At 44.8% G+C, this 15,791-nt stretch overlaps 1 protein-coding gene across 1 annotated transcript; it reads right to left on the bottom strand.

Moving 5' to 3' along the window:
* Positions 1 to 1,309: 1,309 nt before the first annotated feature.
* Positions 1,310 to 10,495, bottom strand: LOC137312501 (EEF1A lysine methyltransferase 3-like). The gene is made up of 3 exons (XM_067979042.1): positions 10,340 to 10,495; positions 5,790 to 5,901; positions 1,310 to 1,707 (listed from the first exon to the last, which is right to left on the bottom strand). Exons 1-3 carry the CDS (start codon positions 10,493 to 10,495, stop codon positions 1,310 to 1,312), a joined length of 666 nt encoding a protein of 221 aa, XP_067835143.1.
* Between the last annotated feature and the right edge of the window lie 5,296 nt (positions 10,496 to 15,791).

Here is a 15,791-nt window from a genome sequence, read left to right on the forward strand (position 1 = left end):
GTACCGTGCCCCGAATTGAACACAATATTCAAGCTGAGGCCTAACCAATGAGTTATAACGGATTAGGATAACTTCCTTGCTTTTGTAGCGTCTGCCTCCAGCTGTACTATCCTCTACCTAGCTGTACTTCCCCCAGATATACTATCCTGTACCGAGCTGTACTGCCCCAGCTGTACTATCCTGTACCTAGCTGTACTGCCCCAGCTGTACTATCCTGTACCTAGCTGTACTGCCCCAGCTGTACTATCCTGTACCTAGCTGTACTTCCCCCAGATGTACTGTTCTGTACCTAGCTGCACTGCCCCCAGCTTTACTATCCTGTATCTAGCTGTACTGCCTCCAGCTGTAATATCTTGCCTCCAGCCAAAGGAGGACCAGTTGTCACAGTGTGTCAGATACCCTCCCGCACCAGGGTTGAAATCGGTTGGAGGTCGGGAGCTATGTCAGTTCCGTGTGTCGAGCTGGTATTCCGCAAAAACTGAGCTAAGTCCCCGTGAATGAATCTTTTTGTAAAAGTGTTTGTTCTTTATTTTTTTAAGTTCACTGCAAAATGCGCCAAAGGGAATAATTCGAACCAGAGAACATCACAAGTTTTCTCTTTTTATATATTCATTATCAGGGTGTGGGCGTCGCTGACAAGGCCAGAATCTGTTGCCCCTTCCTAGTTGCCCTTGGGAAAGTGGTGGTGAGCCTTCTTCTTGAACGGCTGAAGTCCGTGTATCCCACTAAGCTGTTAGGTAGGGAGTGCCGAAGTATTCATCTCGTAATATATTCTCTGCTGCACAACATCACCGCAGTCTTCAACTGGGTCAATTCAAAGGAGCTTACGTTGATGCAATCATTCCACAAACGTGTATGTGGTGGGAGAGCAACACTTCAGGAGGGGGAAAGTGTAGGTCTTGTTCTGTGTTCTGCAGTGCTTGACTGAAGTTAGATACAGGGTGAAGCTGACTCTATAGAGGGTTCCTAACCCTAAACTCCAACCCTCCCTGACAACCTCTCGTCAGATTACAGTGGCATTAATAGGATTCGGGTTTTGGTTAGGGCTGGGACTAGTATAGGGTTAGGGTTTGGCTCGGGCTATAAAGTCAGGATTAGGGTTCGGGTGTCTGGTTTAGGGTTAGGGTTTAGGGTAAGAGTGTCAGGGTTAGGGTGTTAGAGTAAATGGAAATCCCAATTCCTCTATCTCTGCAACCTCCTTAAAAATCATTCAGTCCTCTGACTCTTGCCTGTTGTGCCCTTCTCCCCCTCGCTTCTTCCCATTATGAGACCTTCAACTGCCTCCACCCGATTCTATGGAATTTCCTCCTTAATAAGCGACAGGAACTTTTTTGATCACTTTGTACAGGTTGATTTCTATTTCTGGAACACTGTGAACAATTTCGGAGTTAAAATGCTGTGGAATGAGCTCCTCGTGAAAATTCATGGCTCCCATGACCTCACGCATCCTCGAGCAGATGTAAATGATAGTGTTTTGGTTGCTCAGATGTTGTAGGGTCTTGAGCAGTAAGTGGTATTCACGTTTCTTGTAGACGATATCGGATCCCAGGATGATGTCGTAGTCTGTTGGAAATTGATCATGGTTTACACCCCACGAGAGAGCAGAGACTTTTGACCGCTGGATAATTGAAGATGGGACATTGTTGGCCACGTTTCGTTCTATTTGATTCAGAACTTCTGGTTTGTCTGTCAAGGTCACATCTCCACCTGCCAGAAGAATGTAAAAGAGCAATGACGTATCTTCACTTATTGCTTCCCTATGACCCCAACATGTAAATGGTAAATTTGGGCAAAAGGGATTCGGGGCAAAGCAGATTAACACAGCAAAGGCTGTGAACGATAATGATGAACTTGTGCAGTGTCACAGCATTGCTCAGCGATTCCATTAGCACAGCGGTTATTTCACTGGTTTAGTAATCCAAAACTGCGGAATAAAAATCCAGTAACCTGAGTTCAAATCCAACCACGGCAGTTTGAGATTTTGATTTTCAATTCATAAATATCAATATAAAAAGCTGGTATCAGTAAAAGGGGCGATATTGACTTTCTGCCATCGCGTAAAACCGGTGACAACGAGTTTGTCGCCCGTTGAACATTCCTCCCGATTTCTATTTTTAGCTATCACACGTTTTAAACTGCCGCTCGAAGTCAACATCCGCCCCAAAGTGACAATGAATCTATCCGATTGTCGCAAAAAAACAATAGGTTAACTAACGTCCTTTAGTGAAGGAAACCTGCCGTCCTTCACCAATCTGGTTTGTGTGTGACTCCAGTCCAACACCAATGTGGTTGATGCTTTACTGCCCTCTCGTGTGGCCGTGAGCCACGCCGCGGTATCAAAATAAGGATAAAGCTGCGATCCAGGCATCGAATTGGGACAGAAAAAGGCACACCAAGCCCAGCTGACCTTGCAAGTTCCTCCTCACTATCAATTGGGGACTGTTGTCAAAGTCGGGAGAGCTGCCTCACAAACTAGTCAAGCAACGGTCTGACATACTCAAAGAATCAGACCTGTTCTCACTCTGAGGAAACCCTCCATCGTGTCGTGTGGCACCTCCGCCCTGCTGAGTGGGATAGATTAATAACAAATCTCGCAGCTCAAAACCGGGCACTTATGAGGCGCCATGGGCACTAAGCAGCAGCATAATGGAATGCCACAACAATCTTGTCATCGCAGGGCCCGACATATCCCTCACTTCTCCATCACCATCAAGCTGGGTGACCAAATCTGTTTCAATGAGGAATGTAGAAGAGCATGCCTGGAGCGGCACCGAGCGTATTTGAAAATCAGCTGCCAACTTGGTGAAGCTGCAGCAAAGGATTACCATGCATTATAAACAGTTAGAGCACCATACATTATGAACAGTGAGAGCACCATGATTTCTATGCAGCGAGAGGAGCATGCATTATAAACAGCGAGAGCAGCATGCATTATAAACAGCGAGAGCACCATGCATTATAAACAGTGAGAGCACCATGCATTATAAAGAGTGAGAGCACCAGGCATTATTAAAAGTGGGAGCACCATGTATTATAAACAGTGAGAGCACCATGCATTATAAACAGTGAAAGCACCATGCATTATAAACAGAGGGAGCACCATGCATTATAAACAGAGGGAGCACCATGCTGTGCACAGAGTTCAGCAATCCCCAAACCAAACAACCAGGTTAAAGCTCCGAAATCCGGTCACATCAAGTCGCGAATGGTGGTCGCAAATTAAGCAACTAACAGGAGAAGGAGGCTCAGTGAACATTCTCATCCTCAACAAGAGCGCAGCCCAGCACATGGGAACATGAGAACATAAGAAATAGGAGCAGGAGTAGGCCATACGGCCCCTCGAGCCTGCTCCCTCATTCGATAAGATCACGGCTGCTCTTCGAACTCCACTCCACTTTCCCGCCCGATTCCAATATCCCTTGATTCCCTGAATGCAAAAAAAAGTTTGATGCGCTTGCAACAATCTGCAGCCAGAAGTGCCAAGTGGATGATCATTCTCAGCCTCTTCCTGAGGTCCCCATCCTCACAGATACCAGTCTTCAGCCAATTCCATTCACTCCACGTGATAACAATAAATGGCTGAGTTCATGGACATGGCAAAGGCTCACGGCTGCAGTGTTGAAGACCTGTGCTCCAGAATAAGCTGTGCCCCGACCTGAGCTGTACCAGTCGGAACTGTCATCTATCCGACTAAAAAATGGAAAATTGCCCAGGTATGAACTGTCTACAAAAAGCGGGACAAATCCAATCCGGCCAATTACCGCTCCATCAGCCTACTCTCAATCATCGCCAAAGTGATGGAAGATGTCGACAGTGCTATCAAGCGGCACTTACTAACCAATAACCTGCTCACCGATGCTCAGTTTGGGATCCGCCAGGACCACTCGGCTCCAGACCTCATGACAACCTTGGTCCATATATGGAAAAGAATCCTGAATTCCAGAGGTGAGATGAGACTGACTGCCCTTGACATCAAGGCAGCATTTGTCCGAGTGTGGCACGAAGGAGCCCTCGTAAAACTGCCGTCAATTGTAATCAGTGGGGAAACTCTCAAGTGGCTGGAGTCATACCTGGTGCTAAGGTACATGAGAGTGTTTGTTGGAGGCCAATCATCTCAGCCGCAGGACATCGCTGGGCAGTGATCAAGCCCCAACGATCTTCAGCTGCTACATTAATGACCTTCCCTCCATCACAAGGTCACAAGTGGGGCTGTTCGCTAATGATAATGATAGGGACACAATGTTTATTTCCTTCAGTAATTCCTCAGGCAATGCCGCAGAATACACGGCCTCCGACCTGCTCTTGCAGCCACACTATTTATGTGGCTGGTCCAGTTAAGTTTCTGGTCAATGGTAACCCCCAGGATGATGATGGTGGGGGATTCGGCGATGGTAATGTCGTTTGATGTAAATGGGAATTGGTTAGATTCTATCTTGTTGGAGATCGTTATTGCCTGGCTCTTGTCTGGCACGAATGTTACTTGCTACATAACAGCCAAGCCTGCATATTGTCCAGGTTGTGCTGTATGCGGGCACGGACTGCTTCATTATTTTATTCCAAAGCATGCTTAGTGTTTTTTGGAATATAATTTGGCCATCAGTTGGGTGCTGGGCACGTGACTGGAGCTCACAAGGACTCAAAAACATGATCAAAAGCTGCAGCTTCCCCGTTTAATATCTGATCAGAGTCGAGATGTTCAGGATGTTGTGCAAATATTACATTGAATATAACCAGGCCATTTCTGATCGGTATCTAGTTCTCAGCTCATCAGCTCAAGGAGAAATGTGATCAAATGTTTCACTTTGTCATTTTCTGGAATTTTACGCTTACTCGATTTTCACAGATCAACAGCAGTTCAATTGAGATCCCGCTCCCCGATGGGAGGAGGGACTTTCTCCATTATGGCAGGTGGAGCGGCTGAGTCTAGAAAGCTGCGAATTTTCTGAGGCATCATTCTTATTGCCTGAGGTGAGGGTCCTGTGCTTTGAAAGCATTCTCTATCAAACAGAACAAAACTGGAGGTGAAGAACTGTCAACCCTGGTTAGGCCGCACCTGGAGTTCTGTGAGCAGTTCTGGGCACCGCACCTTCGAAAGGACATATTGGCCTTGGTGGGAGTGCAGCGTAGGTTTACGAGAATGATACCCGGACTTCAAGGGTTAAGTTACGAGGAGAGATTACACAAATTGGGGTTGTGTTCTCTCGAGTTTCGAAGGTTAAGGGGTAATCTGATCGAAGTTTATAAGATATTAAGGGGAACAGATAGGGTGGATAGAGAGAAACTATTTCCGCTGGTTGGGGATTTTAGGAGTCGGAGGCGCAGTTTAAAAATTAGAGCCAGACCTTTCAGGAGCGAGATTAGAAAACATTTCTACACACAAAGGGATGTAGAAGTTTGGAACTCTCTTCCGCAAACGGCAATTGATACCAGCTCAATTGCTATATTTAAATCTGAGTTAGATAGCTTTTTGGCAACCAAAGGTATTAAGGGATATGGGCCAAAGGCAGGTATATGGAGTTAGATCACAGATCAGCCATGATCTTATCAAATGGCGGAGCAGGCACGAGGGGCTGCATGGCCTACTCCTGTTCCTATGTTCCTAACAGTAAAGACCTCAAAAGAAGAACAGACTGCAGCGTTCACAAAACGTGCATATTACTGGGGGTTTAATCACCCCAATGACCAGTCACTGTCATGGTCCTTCTCATTATATAGCCGTCCTATTCCATTACAGTTCATCGCTCAACCTCACACATGCAATGTGCTATCGCTTGGAAAGTTTAACTCACCCAGCAGGATTGCAAGAATCCCCACGATCCCAGTGCCCGACCCCAATTCAATCATCTTCTTCCCAGAAAAACTGATTTTCTCTTTCTCAAAGAACCGGCAGAGAACGAGGCCCTGAAACAAAATATGGCATTAACGTTAGAATTCGTTCACCTGCAACTTTCTGAATCCAAGTTCACACTACAAGGGAGGTTGCAAGAGAGGGTGCAAGGGAGGGAGCATGTGTCGGAGCAAGGGAGAGTGCAAGGATAGGTGCAAGGCAAGGTGCAAGATAGTGAACAAGGGAGGGTGCAAGGGAGAGAGCAAGCGTGGATACAAGGGTGGGAGCATGGGAGGGTGCAAGGGAGAGAGCAAGCGTGGATGCAAGGGTGCGATCATGGGAGGGTGCAGGGATCAGTGCAAGGGAAGGTGCAAGGGTGCGAGCATGGGAGGGTGCAGGGATCAGTGCAAGGGAAGGTGCAAGGGAAGGTGCAAGGGAGGGAGCAAGGGAGGGAGCAAGGGAGGGTGCAAGCTAGTAAGTAATTCTTAGGAAGATATAAATCTAGTACTTAGTTCCAAGGAAGATATAAAAATCTGAACATCGTGTTGTGATGGGTATAAACTCAATATTTGATGTCAAGAATGGCGCATACCATGCACATGGTGTCAATGATGGTGTATACACCGGGAATGGTGTCAAAGATGGTGGATACACCGCGCATGGTGCTAAGGATTGTGTATACTCAAGGGCAATTGGGGATGGGCAATAAATACTGGGCTGGTCAGCGACGCCCACATCCCATGAAGAAATAAAAAAAATACCTCGTGCACGGTGCTAACAATCGTGTATATACCGCACAAGGTGCCAAGGATGGTGGATACACAGTGTAGGGTATCAAGGATGGTGGATACCCAGTGTCGGGTACCAAGGATGGTGGATACCCAGTGTAGGGTGTCAAGGATGGTGGATACCCAATGTAGGGTGTAAAGGATGGTGGATACCCAGTGTAGGGGATCAAGGATGATGGATACCCAGCGTAGGGGATCAGGGATGGTGGATACCCATTGTAGGGTGTCAAGGATGGTGGATACCCAATGCAGGGGATCAGGGATGGTGGATACCAAGTGCAGGGGATCAAGGATGGAGGATACCCAGTGTAGGGGATCAAGTATCGTGGATAACCAGTATAGGGTGTCAAGGATGGTGGATACCCAGTGTAGGGTGTCAAGGATGGTGGATACCCAGTGTAGGGTGTCAAGGATGGTGGATACCCAGTGTAGGGGATCAAGGATGATGGATACCCAGCGTCGGGGATCAGGGATGGTGGATACCCATTGTAGGGTGTCAAGGATGGTGGATACCCAATGCAGGGGATCAGGGATGGTGGATACCAAGTGCAGGGGATCAAGGATGGAGGATACCCAGTGTAGGGGATCAAGTATCGTGGATAACCAGTATAGGGTGTCAAGGATGGTGGATACCCAGTGTAGGGTGTCAAGGATGGTGGATACCCAGTGTAGGGTGTCAATGATGGTGGATACCCAGTGTAGGGGATCAAGGATGATGGATACCCAGTGTAGGTGATCAAGGATGGTGGATACCCAGTGTAGGGGATCAGGGATGGTGGATACCCAGTGTAGAGTGTCAAGGATGGTGGATTCCCAGTGCAGGGGATCAAGGAGGGTTTAAACATAATACATGGTGCTGGTGGAGTATTAACCCCATATCGATTGCATGGAGGATACATCATTCAGTACTTTGTGCCAGATAGGGTATAAACCGAGTACATGACGATAACGACGGCATAAACCCAGGGTATGGTGAATTGGAACGTATAAACCCAAGACATGATACAAGAAGGTTATATACCCATTACATTGTGTGAGGGAGGAGGAAAACCCGGTAAATATGGCCTGGAGGGTAAAAACAATTTAATGGTGCCATGGATGGTATGAAGACAGAACATGTTGCCATGGATGGTATGAAGACAGAACATGGTGACATGGATGTTATATATTAGGTGTAGAGTAGTTATGGAAAGAGACATTGATCAATCAAAGGTGAAGTTGCTGAGGGGTAATTCCAGTGAGTTGAAAAGGGATCCGGCCCATGTTGAATGCAAACAAAGACTGGCTGTAAAAACAGTAAATAAGCAATGCGAGGCCTTCAAGGAGAAGCTAGTTCGGGCGCAAACGAAACACATTCCTATGAGGGAGTTAGGAAGGGCATCCAGTGCTGGAGCTCACTGAATAATTGAAAATATAGAGAGTAAAACGAAACAGAGAAAGGAGGCTTATGACCAATGTCAGGACCATAATACATTAGAAAATGAAGCAGAATACAGAAAGTACAGAGGAGAACTGAAAAAGGAAATAATACGGGCGAAGAGAGTGTACGAGAAAATAGTGGCAGATAACATAAAAGGGAACAGTAAAGTCTTTTATAAACAGACAATTACCAAAAGGAGAGTCAAAGGAAGGGTGGGGCCAATTAGCGACAAAAGAACGAACTCATTGTGGAGTCGCGGCTTGGGTACGAAATGAAAACATTGCATCTACATTCACAAAAAAAGAGGATGCTGCCAATGTCCCAGTAAAGGAAGAGATAGTAGAGGATGCACTAAAAAGGTTGGCAGGACTCAAAGTAGAAAAGCCACGCGGTCCAGGTGGGTTGCATCCTAGGTTGTTGTGGGTAGTAAGGGTGAAAATAGCAAAGGTTATAGCCACAATCTTTCAATCCTCCTTGGATATGGGGATGGTGCCAGAGGACTGACTGGTTGCAAATGTTATTCTCCTGTTCAAAAAAGGGGAGAAGGATAAACCTGGTAACGACAGGCCAGCCAGCCTAACGTCGGTGGTGGGGAAACTTTTAGAGACAATAATCTTGGACAAAATTAATTGTCACATGGAAAAACATGTTTTAATAAATAACGGTCTGCACGGATTTCTTAAAGGCAAATCGTATTTGATAAACTTGATTGAGTTATTTGATGAAGTAACTAATAGGGTTGATGGTTTTCGTGCAGTTGTGTTTGTTGACATGAATTTTCAAAGTACCACGTTGCAGATGAGTTAGCAACATTGATGCCCATGGGATTAACAGGACAGGGGCAGCGTGGATATGAAATTGGCAAAGAGACAGAAAGCAGAGTGTAGTTGTGAACGGTTATTTCTCAGGCTGGATGTATTCTCCAGGGGTCGGTATTTACACCATTGATCTTTTTGATATGCATTAATGAACTGGACTTGTGTATAGAGGGTATAATTTCAAAGTTTGCAGATGACACGAAACTCGGAAATGTAGTAAACAATGTGGAGGCTAAGAACAGACTTCAGGAGACCAGACACACAAGGGAAATGGGCAGACAAATGGAAGATGAAATTTAACGCAGAGAACTGACTGTGAAATGATACATTTTGATCGGAATAATAAGAGACATTATAAACAAAATGTTACCATTTTGAAGGGGGTACAGGAACAGAACGAACTCGGGTTGTACGTACACAAATATTTGAAGGTGGCAAGACAAGTTGGGAAGGCTGTTAAAAAAGCATACGGGACCCTTGATTTATAAAATAGGCACAGAATACAAAAGGAAGGAAGTGACGCTAAACCTTTATAAATCATTGGTGAGGCCGCAGCAGGAGTATTGTGTCTCATCGTGAGCACCACGTTAGGGAGAATGTCAAGGCTTTAGGGACAGTGCAGTGTAGATTTGGTAGAATGGTACCAGGGGTGCGGGACTTCAGTTAAGTGGGGAGACTGGAGAAGCTGGGGTTGTTCTATTAGACCAGAGAAGTTTAAGATGAGATTTAAAAGATGTGTTCAAATTCACGAACGGTATTGATAGAGTAAAAGTGTAAAAAGGGGTTCATGCGGTTGGGGGTTATATATTAGCATAGATAGAGGATAGGTTAACGGACAGAAAACAGAGAGTCGTGATAAACGGGTCATATTCAGGTTGGCAGGCTGTAACTAGTGCGGTGCCGCAAGGATCCCTGCTTGGGCCTCAGCTTTTTACACTCTATATTAATGAATTAGTTGAGAGGACCGAGTGTAATGTATCCAAGTTTGCTGACGATACAAAGATACGTGGGAAAGTAAACTGTGACGAGGATCCAAAGAGTCTGCTCAGGGTTGTAGACAGGGTAAGTGAGTGGGCAGGCAGATAATTAATTGGAGACATGACATGTGGTGAGTGGAGCAGGTTTGGGAGGAACAGGTGACTTTGGACCTATGGTTCCCAAAGCTCTCCACCACTGGAGGGTTTTCCTCGCCTCATGTCTGGGTCTGTTGGAGACTAATTCATTCGGTTTGATTGCTATTATTTGTCTGCAACTCGGTTCTCACTGTGTCATGTGACTACCAGGAAAGGAGACGGCGAACAATAATCTTTCTTCTAGCAATTCCGATGTTCTTATGCATGTTCGTCTGCAAAACCAATTCATCAAGTCGGGCTTCCTCAACATGGCGGGGGTGGGGGTGTTGGCGGTTGCTGTCGTGGAAGGAAGAATCTCTGAGTTTGGTTTCTCTCTATCAGATCCAAGCATTTACTCCAAACATTGGACTTACAGCTTCCCAGATTATTGATGGTACCACTAATTTATTGCTGGAGTCCCGAGTGATTCTCAAAGTGTGCCCGCAAAACTGATAGCGACTTTCGAGTTTGTTGCTGTCCTCCTTGGAGTCGCTGCTGCAGAAATGCTTCTTTTCCTGCTGTGTTTCCATTATCCTCTCTGAGCTCACTCTGTACTGCTTTGATCCTTGTTGAGCCACTGCAGTCTCCAGGTATGTTTTGTCCAGGGGTCTGGATGTGAGCCTGACTCGGTTTCAGCTTTCGGTGCGTGCAGTCCGCTTGTCCGACAGTGGATGAAACAACACAAACTCTGATCTGGAAACACAATAAACTTTAATTAATTAGTCTCCCATCTCTCAACTCTTCCCCAACAAATTTGATAATAACACATTAACACAATATTCAAAAGTTTCTGAAAGGTTATCATTAAGAAAGTGAACCAATAAAGTCAGTATGCAGAGAGCCGAAACTGTGGGCCTTTATCTGAAGGCAGGGACGGTGTTTGCCTTACCATGCGACTGTTGTTTTAGTGAAGTTACTCCCTTCGATCCAGAGCTGCTCAGCTGACAAACCGAGCAGAAGAGCTTTTGTTGCGAACCGTGGTATCATCTCACCAACCTCGGCCGGGTTGGTGAGCAGCCTTTCTCTGCCGCCCACTCTTTACCAGTTTCATGTTCTTCACCTGTCTCACCAGCTGCACCGATCAGTAACTGCCTTTTCCCACTGTGGTGATGACAGTCACTGCTCCATGCTGCTCACTGCCAGCGGGACTGTGTGATCGGCCGCTGACTCTCGGCGCTTTGTTGCGCAGTGTCTTTATTCATTTCTTATCTGACTCGAGTTACAACGAATCGATTGGGAACAGCCTAGATTCAAAACACTTTTGAGTATTGTGTTAATGTGTTATTATCAAATTTGTTGGTGAAGAGGCGAGAGAAGGGAGACTAATTAATTGAAGTTTATTATGTTTCCAGCTCAGGTACCGGCAAGCCCTCAGTGATCAGCAAATGAACGTAACTGGATCTGCTCAGGGCTCCGTGTAATTGCACGGCCCAAACGCTGCACTGTTTTTAGGTCAGCAACATTTCAAATTATCATCAGCACAGAGCACCTAAAACTGATGCCTTTGACCCGGACGGTTGAATTATTTTTTTATTTTAAAATGAACATGGAAATCAATTTATTTGCCAACAACTAACTGCAAATATTCAATTATCCGCCTTCGGGTTACTTTCTACCAACCGGAAAACTGTTTCCAAACTGTGCCCTGTCGGAGTGCTTGGAAATCCCTGGTTTAACAAAGCACTACCTGGAGGATGGGGCAATGCTTCTTTGTGCTTCGGAAGCCTGTCGATCGTTACCCTCATTTATTTAGTAAGAAGATCCCTAAATATCAGGTAATTCAGCAATTGAAAAGATTCATTCTTGGATTGAGAAGTGGCAATGCACAGACTGAAGGCACATTAGAGCAGGAGGAGGCCATTTAGCCCCTCGAGCCTGTTCTGCCATTCAATGAGATCATGGCTGGTCTGTAACCAAACTCCACATACGCGCCTTAGCCCCATATGCCTTAATACTCTTGGTTAACAAAAATCTATCAATTATAGAAATAAAATTAACAATTGAGCTTCCATCTACTGCCTTTGTTGAAGAGAGTTCCAAACTTCTACCACCCTTTGTGTGCAGAAGTGCTTCCTGATCACACTCCTGGAAGTTTTGGCTTCAATTTTAGGCTATGTCTAACCCTAACCCACCCAGCGGAAATCGTTTCTCTCTGTCGACCCTATCAGTTCCCATTAATATCTTGAAAACTTCGATTAGGTCACCCCTTACACTTCGAAATTCAAGGGAATGCAACCCTCGTTTGTGTAATGTATCCTCGTAATATAACACTTGGAGTCCAGATATTATTCCAGTAAATCAAATGCAAAATACTTCGAAAGCTGGAAATCTGAAATCGAAACAAAAATTGCTGGAGAAGCTCAGCAAATCAGGCCATAGCTGTGGAGAAAGAAAAATTGTTAACGTTTCAGGTCGAAGACCTTTCGCCCGAACTCATTCTAGCAAATCTGCGCTGCACTCCCTCGAAGGCCAATATATCCTTCCTGAGGTTTGGTGCCCAGAACTGAACACAGTACTCCAGGTGCGGTCTAATCAGCGTTTTTTTCATAGCTACAACATAATTCTACCCCCTTGTATTCTATTGCTCTCGATATAAAGGCCAGCATTCCATTAGACTTTTTGATTATTTTCTGTACCTGTCCATGACATTTTAATGATCTATGTGCATGGACCCCTAAGTTTTTTTGGATCTCCACTGTTTCGAGCTTTTCACCATTTAGAAAGTACACTGATGTACCCTGTTTTGGTCCAAAGTGGATGAGCTCACACATGCCTACAATGAAATCCACTTGCCACAGTTTTGCCCATTCACTTAGTCCATTACTATCTTTCTGGAATGTTATGTTTCCATCTACACTGCTTAAAATGCTGCCTATCTTTTTTGTCATTGGCAAACTTGGATATATGGATCCCTCTATCCCGTTTATCTAAGTCATTAATAAATCTAGTGAATAGTTGAGGCCCAAAAATAGATCCCTATGGGAAACCATTTGACACTTCCTGCCAATTTGAGCCATTATCCCTACTCTCTGTTTCGTCCCGCTCAGCCAATTTCCTAACCATGTCAATAATTTGCCTTCAATTCCATGAGCTTCAAGTTTAGTTAATAGTCTCTTATGAGCGACTTTATCTCATGCCTTCTGCAAGTCCATTTAATCTACAACCATAGACATTCCGCTGTCCTCTACTTTAGTAACCTCTTCAAAAAATTCAATCAGGTTCGTCAGGCACGACCTGCCCTTCACAAATCACCGTTGGCTCTCCCTGATCAGTTGAAAATTTTCAAGGTGTTCTGTCACTCTATCCTTAATTATAGACTCTAGTAATTTCCCGACAACAGATATTAGGCTAAGTGGTCCAGAATGCCCTGGTTTCCCTCTCTCACCTTTCTTAAATAGCGGAGTTGCATGTGCAACTTTCTAATCGAAAGGAACAGTTCCTGAATGGAGCAAACTTGGAAAGATAATAGTTTGTGCTTCTGCAATGTTCTCAACTACTTTCTTTAAAGCCCTGAAGTGGAAACCATCTGGTTCTGGGGATTTGTTACTCCCTAGTGCCATTATTTTCTTTATTACTGTTAATTTGCTTGTGTTAATTATAAGAAGTCCCGTCCCTGATTCACAATTAGTTTCCTTGGAACGTCCGGCATGCGATCCTCTCCCTCTACTGTAAATACTGATGCAAAGAAAATATTTAACATTTCTGCGATTTCTTTATTTTCAATTACAATATCATCATTATCAGTTTTTAAGGGGCCCAAATTGCTCTTGATCAACCTTTTTTTCCTTGTACAATTGTAAGAAAAATTGTGTTCGTTTTGATATCTGTTGCAAGTTTCTTCTCATACTCCCTTTTTGTAGCTCCAACGATCTGTTTTTTCGCCCTTTGCCGTTCTTTGTATCTCTCCCATTCGCCAGGATCTATGCTATATTTGCATTTTTGTATGCTTTATCTTTTAGTTTTATGTTGTCCCTTCCCTCTTTTTTTGCCCATGGCTGTTTTTCTTTTTGGCATGTAGAGCTCTCGCCCTTTGGAGGCATGAACTGGTTCTGTGTCACTTTAAATTCTTTTTTAACACCTCCCACTGATCTTCTGTCGTTTTACTCATTAACAGATTTACCCAGTTTACTGTGGACAATCTCTGACTCATCCCGTTGAAGTCGTCCTTACCGAAATTTAGAATCCTAGCAGCTCATAAGGGTTTCTCCCTTTCAAACACAACGTTGAACTCCATCATGTTATGATCGTTATTACCGAAATATTCACACATTATTCGGCATTTAAATAAACCTAGCTCATGACTCATTATTAAAGCTAATATGGCCTGCCCCCTTGTTGGTTCTCGGAGATATTGTTGCAGAAAGCTGTCCTGAACACTCTCAAGAAATTTTCTACCTGGAAGGAACAGAGAGAGGGAGAGATAGGGAAGAGAGTAATAAAGGAGAGAGCCAACGAGAATGAAAACTAGAGGATAGAGGAGGAGAGAGGGGCATTAGAGGGAGAAGTGGTGGATTATGAAGAGAATGAGATTGAGAGAAGAGAACCGGGAGGATGAGAGAGAGAGAGAGAGAATGAGAGACGGGAACTAGCCATATAAAAGGGAGGTAGAGAATTAGAGAGGGGAACCGGAAAGATAAAGGCGAGAGAGGAAAGACGAGAGGGGAACTAGATGGATGAAGGGGAGAGGGAGAATACCAGAGGAGTACAGGAGGATAATGGGGAGAGAAAGAATGATAGAGAGAATGAAAGAGGGGAACTAGGCATATAAAAGTGAGAGGGAGAATGGGAGAGGAGGTCGAGAAGAATAAAGGGGAGAGAGAGAATAAGAGTCGAACCGAGGGATAACGGAGAGAGAGAATGAAAGGAAAACCGAGTGATAAAGGGGAGTGAGAAAGAATGAAAGGAGAACCGAGTGATAAAGGAGACGGAGAGAGAATAGGAGACGGCCATGCAATCATAAAGAGGGAATGAACATGAGTGAACCTATCGTTTCCTCGGCGCTGCTCCCGCTCTCACCACCGTAACTTCAGCGGAAGAGCGGCCAAAACCCCATTTACCTGTGTAAATATAAGTGCACTTTTGGCAGTTACAGCGACGGAGTTAAAGCAGCTCTGAGGGTGTGGTTCAAACTCAGATTTGCCATTTGTAACACGCAGCAGCCCAAATTCTGTAACTGAACAAGAAATTGATTTAAAATTAAACAGAATTTTGCCTTCAAATTCTGCATTATAATCGTTCATATTTCTAAAGTAAACTGCTTCACGACGAGCAGAAAATTCAACCTCGGCCTTTGGAGAGCCAATGTATCAGCTCTAAGGAGAAAGCAATACAGTGATCGGAAGCAGCAAAGGCTACTGCGACCGACAAATATACAAATGGAGCTAAAAAACTTACTTCACAAATTCTCAGTTCTCCTCAGTGATGTTGAACCTTTTTCAGTAATTATTACCTGAGGCTGCCAAAAAATTCTCGCCAGTAGCTCCCACTGAGCATTGCCTCCCGTTTTAACTGGTCACAGTCTCGTCAGATTGCAACACCCTGACATGTTCCCTCCTACTGTGACATTGGGATGAGATGTATCAGCTGGTCTGCGGGTTAGGAGGATTGCTTGGGATGGTGACCTCCATTCACTTGGTGTCCTGCACTGGGACATCCAGTACTTCCTGTGCTATCCTGGGTTGAGATGGCTCAGTGGCGGTGTTCCATTCCATCAATAGTCACTTCTTGTATATCTGCTCATTGGGGGCAGTTGTTATCAGCTCTGATCTCCCCTTATTATATATAAAAAAACTCCATCAGCGATCATCCCTGGCCATCCCATCCATA

The sequence above is a fragment of the Heptranchias perlo genome, unplaced genomic scaffold (genome assembly GCF_035084215.1).
Source record: "Heptranchias perlo isolate sHepPer1 unplaced genomic scaffold, sHepPer1.hap1 HAP1_SCAFFOLD_43, whole genome shotgun sequence".
Lineage (NCBI taxonomy): Eukaryota > Metazoa > Chordata > Chondrichthyes > Hexanchiformes > Hexanchidae > Heptranchias > Heptranchias perlo.

Bases quoted from the DNA above. Each gene is read 5' to 3' on its own strand.
- LOC137312501 (XM_067979042.1), bottom strand. From the start codon at position 10,495: ATGGAAACACAGCAGGAAAAGAAGCATTTCTGCAGCAGCGACTCCAAG. The intron at 5,902-10,339 runs GTAAGTCCAATG...ATTTTGTTTCAG, and splicing joins CATCAATAATCTGGGAAGCT to GGCCTCGTTCTCTGCCGGTT. The intron at 1,708-5,789 runs GTGAGTTAAACT...TTCTTCTGGCAG, and splicing joins GATTCTTGCAATCCTGCTGG to GTGGAGATGTGACCTTGACA.